Below are 9,234 nucleotides of genomic sequence, written 5' to 3'. Positions count from 1 at the left end.
TTTATCAGATTTGCATCCTTTAGATTAGTATTCCACATCTGCCATCTACTGGAGAGTCTACTGAGTTTTAGGTGAACCATTTTTAAACAGATTTGAAACAGAAACATTTGGTGTCTGAATGATATAATGTTAAATGCATTCTCCTTACGAATAGAAGGTTTTAATGGGATTAAGGAGGTTTGGTATTATTGGATTGGGACTATTATTTTGAAAATCCGAAAATACTTGTTGGCGTTGGCTTCACGTTACTCACACACAGCTAGCAAATATCCCAACCCAACCAGCTAGCTAGCTAGCTCCCTCCCAGCTGGCTACAGTACTTACTTGTTCCAAACAACGGGAGCGTCTGCTTGTGTCTTTAGGTAATTCTCATTTTAAGTATCATGTGTAACCAGCTCTACAACATACCTTAAGGTGACTTGCTACAATCATATCGCTGTGTGTTTAGTTAGCCCGCTACAGTACAGTAGCTAGACGTAAATACTGTACAGTACACCGGCTACAGTATCTTGCCGGTTGAACAAGAAAAGCTTGCCGTGCAAATGCTAGCTAGCAATAATCTGACCCCTTGTCGATTCAGGACACATAAACTCGTCAGACTCAAAGTTAATATATTCAGTAGCTCGTCAAGGCCTAGCTGAACAGTTTAATCTGCTAGGTAGTTACTACTGCGTTTTGATAGACAAGCTAATCTATCTGCACTTGTCAGCTAGCTGGTGCTAACTATTCGGCCTAGTAGTAGGATATATCTAGAGTACTGTTTGTTGTTGTTTGTTGACACCTTCGTTGTTGTCCGCATTGCAGGACAAATACGTCTAGATTGACATGCAAAGCAGACAACATTAGTTCATATATTTAATAACTCTTTGTCAAATTCAAAGAAAGAAAAACTTTCAGTGTTCCATATGACGTGGGTGTATCTTGTTAGCTAACAATGCCAGCAAGTCAGTACCATGTATGGCTAATGGTGTTATGGAAAGAGATTTGGTGGTGCCTTAAATAACAAGTTGGCCAACCTTTATGCTTTTGTGTACAGTGGATGGGGTCATTAGTGGCCAGAGATTATCTAGTGTTCTAAGAGTCATAGACTAGACTGGTAGCTCAGGACATTTAATCATGTGATGTGGCAATATAAACCTTTCCGTGATTGCTGGACCATCTTAGCAGATCACGTAACTGAAAATCGTAGTGAAACGTGAAGTCATATGCTATGTTCTAAATCACACAGCTACCACCGGACTTTTCAGGTGTTTCTGGTTATGTAGGTGTTGGAATAAGGGGAACCCTTGGCATCTACTTAGGGATATGATATGGCTGATCACGCTGACGAGGGGTTTGTTAGAGATAGGACAGTTCAGGCCATCACTGACAGAGTAGAAGTCAGGTTCTGTACGCAGCATAGGCTTGTCATCACCAGGTGTTACATCACATGTAATCCAGAACAGATTTAGCCAAGCAGGGCTGCCACAAGGATTCACACAGTGTCCAGGGGCTGCAGGGACAGGTTGAGTTCCTTGATCCTCTCTCAACAAAGATTTGAATTGTTTTAAGGGAATAGCACATTAGTCTATAATGCTCCTTGGTTTACTGGTCAGTTTGAGTTCAAACAAGGACAATGCCTTTTATGCAAACCTGTCAGCCTGGCCTCATGTTTACCTGTGATGTCATATTTGTTGTTGTTGTTGGTGTAGGTCCAGCGCAGCCCAACCAGGCTGTGGTGAATGGCTGTACCATGAAGGCACAACTTCAAGTCACTGGTGAGTTGTCACATTTCAGCCCGAGTCTGGTTTGATGACGTCATGGGTGTGCTTTGTGATTCATGGAGACTTTATGGGGCGTTCGAAAGAACGGGCCCATGGGGTGAATGCTTGTCGTCAAGGCAGAAGCTCTGAATTGGCCTAGGAGCACATGGAGTGACTTCCAATAGGAACGCAGCAACAAACGACCTAGATATGACGCATGACGAATAAACATAAGTGTGGTCGGAATCTCCTGTTTGATAACCGACATTGTGTGTGTGTGTGTGTGTGTGCGCGCGCTCATCCCTGCAGTCCTGTCAGCTAAACTGAGAGAAAACAAAAAGAACTGGTTCGGGCCCAGTCCGTACGTGGAGGTGGCCGTGGACGGTCAGTCGAAGAAAACCGAAAAATGCAACAACACCCACAGCCCCAAATGGAAGCAGTCCCTCACAGTGTAAGTTGTGTGGCGTGTGTTAGACCTGGGGCCTTTGCGGTAGCAGGAACCACATTGCATGCAGGCTACCATGTCTATTATGGGTCATATCGTAGCCTCATGACACCCAATCGTAATGCCATCGAAGCCTTTTTACACTGAAAGTGGAAGTATTAATGAGCCCTGCTGCACACTCATTTCCTTTTGAAGGATAAATCAAGTTGAAGTCGAGTTACTGTTCTACGTATGGGTTCATCTCTGGTGTTGCTGCTTCCTCTCCTACTATAGAATAGTCACCCCGTTTAGCAAGCTGGTATTCCGGGTATGGAGTCACCAGACCCTGAAGGCGGACATCTTGCTGGGGTTGGCTACCCTGGAAATCAGTGAAACACTCAAGTCCAATGAACTGAAATGTGAGTTTTGCTCTCTGTACGTGCCAAATTCAGTCTCCTCCACCTGCAAAGCTAACTATTAGCCAGGCATGGTTACATAGCGAGCATCGGTATTAGTTGATATGCTTTTTATTTGTCGAAACCATTCTGCAGTGGTGAACTGGACAGTGTGCCTAATAGGACACACACACACACTCAGTAGCCTGTTTGTGTAAGAATGTATATTTGTTTCTCCTCCAGCAAGATTGGTTGTTTTGTAGTCTGTCTATATAGCATATCAATGGTAAGCTATTTAAAGCTGGCCCCCAGCTTAGAGCAAGGCCTTTCAGGTCAAACTGGAGAATGGGTTTACTCTGCCCTTTTACAAGGGCTCCTTTCAGACACGCTTGACATGTGCTCGGCCATGTGACCCATGACATGCATGTCAACATTCTGGACTGCTCGCAATGATCAAAGGTGTTGGGGTGTGCTCATCTGCTCTCCGGATTGTGTCTGTATGTATGTATGTATGTGTGTGTGTGTGTGTGTGTGTGTCCGCAGTGTGTGAGGTGGTGCAGACGCTGCAGCTGTGCTCGGACAGGGACCCGAGGGACGGCGTGGGGGACCTGTCTGTGTGTCTCGACGGCATGCAGGTGGACCCTGAGACGTTTGCCTCAGCCGAGAGAGAGCGCGGTGAGGAGTTTTGTTACGTCTCCTCTGTGTCGGACGTGTGGCCTCTGCCGCGCCGTCGCCGCCTCGCGACCGAAAGGTCGGGGAGCGACTGACGTTTGACGTTTTTTTTTTTGGTCCTGTCGTGCCCCCTCCCGCAGCTGCCGTACCGAACGGGGACGTGAGACAGAACGGAGACTGTGGCAACAGGTGATTATCAGCCCCCCACCAACCCCCTGTCTTTCGACCGGCGACGCCCAGTCCCACGGGGAGTCGGCCGTGTGGTTCACGTGGGGGCGCCTCGTCCTTTTGGTTTCCCCTCCAGGTCCAGCAGAGACACGTCTCCCTCCAGCGACTCCAACGAGGACTGGGTCATCGTGCCCAACGGTCACCCCGTCAACGGCGCGGGGTCTCCCGCCCCGTCCCCCGGGGGCTCCAGTGGCTCTCGCCCTCCCAGACCTGCCCGGCCCCCTCCCCCCACCCCCCGCCGACCAGCCGCCTCCCCAGGTGAGCTGAGAATAACAGTGATTTCGATTTTCTTTTCATCACACCAGGTAGAAATGCCTTTGGCTCGACAACAAAGAGCTTTCGACACGCCCTGTCGCAGACATTCCTCGGCTCCCTGCCTCAGCCGCACCTTGTTCCCGTCGCCGTCACACACCGCGACCTCACCCCCCCCCCCTTCTCCCCCCCCCCCCCACCAGCCTCCTCCAGCAGCTCCACCCCCAGCGAGATGAGCGAGGCCCCGCCCACCGACGGCTTGTCCCAGGCCTCGGCCAGCGGCAGCGCCGACTACCAGGAGCCCCCCGCTGGGCCCTCGCAGGCCCCCGGCGCCCCGCCTGCAGCGGAGGCTCCAGCAGTGACCCCAGCCCCGGGCCCCAGCCCCATCTCCAATGGACCACTGCCCCCAGGGTAAGGTCCGAGTCAGGGCAGTCTCACTGGAGCCACAAGAACCCCCTTATCAGCTGCATGCTGGGGGGTTGGTCGGTGAATACTGAAGCCCCATTAGCACGGAGCATCGTAGCTCTTGTCGACAGCTCTGATTGTCCCTAACGGTTTGATGTAGGCGTCGAGCAGCAATGGATATCCATCGATTGTCATTGTGCCACGCTGCTCTGGGCTCCCTTAGGGTGTCTATAGTAGTATGACCTTTTCCAGTTTGAAATGTGTTTGTGGAGTGTGTTGAAGAAGAGGCCCCTCGTTCTAGCGTGTCTCTGGGTGTGTGCAGCTGGGAGCAGAGAGTGGACCAGAACGGCCGTCTGTACTTTGTGGATCACATTGAGAAGAGGACCACCTGGGACCGACCCGACTCACTTCCTGCGGGGTAAAAGAAACTCACTGGATCCACGCCTCCTGTCTACCAGCGACACAATCAACACACCCCGCACACACAGTGAACACAGTGAATCAGCAGCCGACAGGCACAAACACGTGTCAGGAAACGCCCAGGAGCATTGGGAGGGGGTGAGCTTGGTTTACACTCCTGGGTCACTGCCCTGCTGAGGCCCCCCCTGGCGTGTGTGTTGCAGGTGGGAGCGGCGGGTGGACCCCATGGGCAGGGTGTACTTCGTGGACCACATCACGCGCACCACCACCTGGCAGCGGCCCACGCAGGAGTCGGTGCGGAACTACGAGGAGTGGCAGCACCAGCGCAGCCAGCTGCAGGGGGCCATGCAGCAGTTCAACCAGAGGTTCATCTACGGGGTGAGGAGCACAGGAGCGTCACCTGACGGCTGGGGAGAGGCTTTCAACGCCCAGACCCCACCCACTTGGGAGGGGGGGGGGGAGAAATATGCGATGAATGTGTGATGCCTAGCCTGATGTCATTTGTTTGACTTCTTTTTTTGTTGTTGTTGCTTTCTTTCTGTCCTCTCTCTCTCACCCCCCCCCCCCCCCCCCTTTCTCTCTCCCCCTCCCTCCCTCTTCGTTCAGCTCCAGGACCAGCTTCCGCCCACGCCGAATAAGGAGTTTGACCCACTGGGGCCGCTGCCACATGGCTGGGGTAAGCATCGAGCCCGCGGCACAGCAACCGGCCCTGCTTTCGCCATGACAGTAACTGACATGTCAGTGTGCCACGCCGCACCCAGAGAGGTGACCCCCCTCCACCCCCCCATGTTCACACGCCTGTGCCCTGTGTCTGTCTCGCCAGAGAAGAGAACGGACAGCAACGGCAGGGTGTACTTCGTGCAGCACACGACGCGGACCACCCAGTGGGAGGACCCCAGGACGCAGGGGTGAGGAAGCGCACGTGTCCACAACGAGTGGACCGTCGGCTATGTTTGGTGCACGCGTTAGGAGACACCCTCCAGCCTCCACATCTCACCGTGGTCTCTCTGTGTGTGTGTGTGTGTGTGTCCTGTAGGTTGTTGAATGACAAGCCCCTGCCCGAGGGCTGGGAGATGAGGTTCACGGTGGACGGCATCCCCTACTTTGTGGACCACAACAGGAGAACCACCACCTACATCGACCCTCGCACAGGGAAGTCCTCGCTGTGAGGACAGGCCCTGCAGCGGCCGGCGTTGGAAACGCCTGTGGACGCACACACACACACACACAAATGGGGGGGGGGTGTGTGTTTGATGCATATGCCAAGACAGCCCTCACCGGGCTGTCTTACACACACACACTTAAGCCCCTCTCGTTTGTCCATCGCAGGGAGAACGGGCCTCAAATAACCTACGTCAGGGACTTCAAAGCCAAAGTTCAGTACTTCCGGTTCTGGTGTCAGGTAGGTTGAACAGAGACTGCTGTGGATTGAGCTATCCTGTAGCCTGCCTTTGGTATATATATATATATATATTTTTTTTTATGGATGAAATGTATCTGTCTTGCTCGGGGCTTAACATACATGCTTCTCCCTCACTCCCCAGCAACTGTCAATGCCCCAACACATCAAGATCAGCGTCACCCGCAAAACCCTGTTTGAGGATTCCTTCCAGCAGGTGAGGAGCTGTTTAGATCACATGACTGTTCCTGCTCCTCCGGTCCTCCCCTGTGGAACTGTGCTGCTGCCTTAACAGGCTTCTCGTTCTCTCTCATCTCTACATCTCTCTGTGTCTTTCTCTCTGTGTGTCTCTGTCTCTCTCTCTGTCTCTCTCTCTCTGTCTCTCTCTCTCTGTCTGTGTCTCTCTCTATCTCTCTCTCTCTGTCTCTCTGTCTCTCTCTCTCTGTGTCTGTGTCTCTATCTCTCTCTCTCTCTCTGTCTCTCCCAGATCATGAGCTTCCACCCACAAGACCTCAGACGCCGTCTCTGGATCATATTCCCAGGAGAGGAGGGTCTGGACTATGGAGGCGTAGCCAGGTAAAGACACAACAGCTTTTAATGAGCCCGCCACGGGACTTGCCCCGTTCCCTGGACTCGCTCTACTTTCCAACCGGAGAACCAGTCCAAATAGTCTGTGTGTGCGTGTCCCCGTGTGTGTGTGTGTGTGTGTGTGTGTATGTGTGCAGGGAGTGGTTCTTCCTGCTGTCCCACGAGGTGCTGAACCCCATGTACTGTCTGTTTGAGTACGCTGGGAAGGACAACTACTGCCTGCAGATCAACCCTGCCTCCTACATCAACCCTGACCACCTCAAGTACTTCAAGTTCATCGGACGCTTCATTGCCATGGTACTGTCCATTCAACCATGTAACCCTCCGTACCGGTGCTGGAGGGTTGTAGCTGTTTTCTGTGAAGTGGGGCGGGGGGGGGGGGGGGGGTGTTTGTGTCTCAAGTTGGGGGGTGGCAGCATTGGAGGAGCAGGGAAAGAAGTCCCAACGTTGGACATCCATCCCACACGGATTAGCTTCAGTCCAAATCTATAGTTGAATGAGTCTATAGAAAGGTTTTTCATTAGTTTCATATTTCGAATGCTTTACCAATATACTGATGTTCCTGGGTGTGTGTCCCCCCGTCGCCCCTCCAGGCTCTGTTCCATGGGAAGTTCATTGACACGGGATTCTCCCTGCCCTTCTACAAGCGCATTCTGAACAAACCCCTGGCTCTCAAAGACCTGGAGTCCATCGACCCCGAGTTCTACAACTCCCTCATCTGGATCAAGTCAGTCTGGGGCCGTGGGGGCATTAGGTCTCAGGGGTTTAAATAACAAACGATGTCGAGGATTCACAGGAAATAGCACAGTGATGATGATGGTGCTCTGTGAAATATGTGTCCCCCTCAGAGATAACAACCTGGAGGAGTGCGGCCTGGAGATGTACTTCTCGGTGGACAAGGAGATCCTGGGAGAGGTCACCACCCACGAGCTGAAGCCCGACGGAGGGAACGTTCTGGTCACCGAGGAGAACAAGGAGGAGTACATCCGGTAGGCTGGTCCTCCACTCTCCAGAAGCACACGGCACCTTGGACTGTTACCAGGGAATCGCTGACTTCCTAACTCGGTGTCTCCATCTTCCTTGTGTGTGTGTGTGTGTGTGTGTAGGCTGGTGGCAGAGTGGAGGCTTTCCCGGGGTGTGGAGGAGCAGACCCAGGCCTTCTTTGAAGGCTTTAATGAAGTCCTCCCCCAGCAGTACCTGCAGTACTTTGACGCCAAGGAGTTGGAGGTACGGCTCGCGGCCTCGGCCCACGCGATCAATCGAGATGGTCACGTTCATTCAAACACGTATGCATAATGAATCTACGCTGGGCTCCTTGGTGGAAGTTGTAACGCCCTCCCCCCACCTCTAGGTGATGCTGTGTGGGATGCAGGAGATCGACCTGGTGGACTGGCAGAGGAACGCCATCTACAGACACTACGCCCGCAGCAGCAAGCAGATCCTCTGGTTCTGGCAGGTCAGCAAGCACCACAGACATAAGGAGTCTGGACCGTCAGAACGGCAGCCTTCTCCCCCCCCCCCATGGTCTTGTCTGGGTCGAAGCCACTGTCTGTTCTGTGACCCTGGATGTCTTTTCTTCAGTTTGTGAAGGAGATGGACAATGAGAAGCGCATGAGGCTGCTGCAGTTTGTGACGGGAACCTGTCGCCTCCCTATGGGCGGTTTTGCTGACCTCATGGGTAAGGTTCCAGAAGGAACACCCCCCCCCCCCTCCCCTAACCCCTGACATTCATTGTGTAACAGAGGACAGCCTTGGAGAGCTGAGACGACATCTCACCCTCTGCTTTGCCCCCCCTCTCTTTTCTCTCTCTCTCTCTCTCTCTCTCTCTCTCTCTCTCTCTCTCTCTCTCTCTCTCTCTCTCTCTCTCTCTCTCTCTCTCTCTCTCTCTCTCTCTCTCTCTCTCTCTCTCTCTCTCTCTCTCTCTCTCTCTCTGTCTCTCTCTCTCACACTCTCACACTCTCTCTCTGTGTCTCTCTCTCTGTCTCTCTCTCTCTCCAGGGAGTAACGGCCCTCAGAAGTTCTGCATAGAGAAAGTGGGCAAGGAGAACTGGCTTCCAAGAAGCCACACATGGTAAGTTCAGTTGTGGTGATTGATTGAACACACAAGTTGGAAAAACATTTCAAAGATGTTATAAAGTTACTGGAGTATCTTTTGCGAGGTACCAAATCCACACACTGAAGTGGATTAGAGTTGGGTTAGTTCAGTTCTAAATTTAGTTCTAAATTTAGTAGCCACTACTAAATTATTCTTACTCCAGCAATGCATCCGCCTTTAACAAGTCTTCAGCCAGATGCCATAACGTGTGTGTGTGTGGAGATGTAAAAAATAAAACAAACATGTATTTGTACAGTGAACAATAAACAACTACAAATCTTGTTGTTTTTCTTGTTCTTGTCTGAAACGCAGCTTTAACCGTCTGGACCTGCCTCCCTATAAGAGCTACGAGCAGCTGAAGGAGAAGCTGATGTTTGCCATCGAGGAGACGGAGGGCTTTGGCCAGGAGTAGCATCACTGTGATGCTGCTGGGAGCAGGCTGTTGAGGACTGGCCTCCCAACACCACTGTGCCCACAGCACCTTCCTGTTCCCTTTCCTGTGGTTTCAGGCACTTTGTCTGGCGGTCAGACATGGCGGCTCTCTCGCTCTCTCTCTCTCTGTCTGCCTCTCTCTCTCTCTCGCTCTCTCTATCTGCCTCTCTCTCCCCCCCCCT

At 52.3% G+C, this 9,234-nt stretch overlaps 1 protein-coding gene across 3 annotated transcripts; it reads left to right on the top strand.

Annotated features, from left to right (window-relative positions):
- The first annotated feature begins 52 nt into the window (after positions 1-52).
- On the top strand, positions 53-9,234 carry itcha (itchy E3 ubiquitin protein ligase a). 3 transcript variants are annotated; one of them, XM_047036824.1, is made up of 24 exons: positions 53-71; positions 1,692-1,757; positions 2,052-2,193; positions 2,461-2,585; positions 3,105-3,236; positions 3,374-3,422; positions 3,538-3,719; positions 3,917-4,124; positions 4,441-4,536; positions 4,742-4,916; positions 5,145-5,214; positions 5,362-5,446; positions 5,575-5,703; positions 5,868-5,940; positions 6,083-6,154; positions 6,425-6,513; positions 6,663-6,822; positions 7,119-7,252; positions 7,374-7,514; positions 7,632-7,752; positions 7,877-7,981; positions 8,107-8,203; positions 8,524-8,596; positions 8,933-9,234. In XM_047036824.1, exons 2-24 carry the CDS (start codon positions 1,733-1,735, stop codon positions 9,030-9,032), a joined length of 2,583 nt encoding a protein of 860 aa, XP_046892780.1. In that variant the 5' UTR covers positions 53-71; positions 1,692-1,732; the 3' UTR covers positions 9,033-9,234. The 3 variants fall into 3 exon arrangements, with proteins under 3 accessions (XP_046892780.1, XP_046892777.1, XP_046892779.1); XM_047036821.1 differs by lacking the exon at positions 53-71 and adding an exon at positions 148-362; XM_047036823.1 differs by lacking the exon at positions 53-71 and adding an exon at positions 148-414.

The sequence above is a fragment of the Hypomesus transpacificus genome, chromosome 16 (assembly GCF_021917145.1).
Source record: "Hypomesus transpacificus isolate Combined female chromosome 16, fHypTra1, whole genome shotgun sequence".
Classification (NCBI taxonomy): Eukaryota; Metazoa; Chordata; class Actinopteri; order Osmeriformes; family Osmeridae; genus Hypomesus; species Hypomesus transpacificus.
The sequence above is the reverse complement of the archived record's forward strand: the minus strand, read 5'-3'. Positions and strand labels throughout refer to the sequence as shown.

Excerpts from the sequence above, each read along its gene's own strand:
- itcha (XM_047036824.1), top strand. The coding sequence starts at position 1,733 with ATGAAGGCACAACTTCAAGTCACTG. Across the intron at positions 2,586-3,104 it reads CAAGTCCAATGAACTGAAAT|TGTGTGAGGTGGTGCAGACG; the intron begins GTGAGTTTTGCT and ends GTGTGTCCGCAG. Across the intron at positions 8,204-8,523 it reads CGGTTTTGCTGACCTCATGG|GGAGTAACGGCCCTCAGAAG; the intron begins GTAAGGTTCCAG and ends CTCTCTCTCCAG.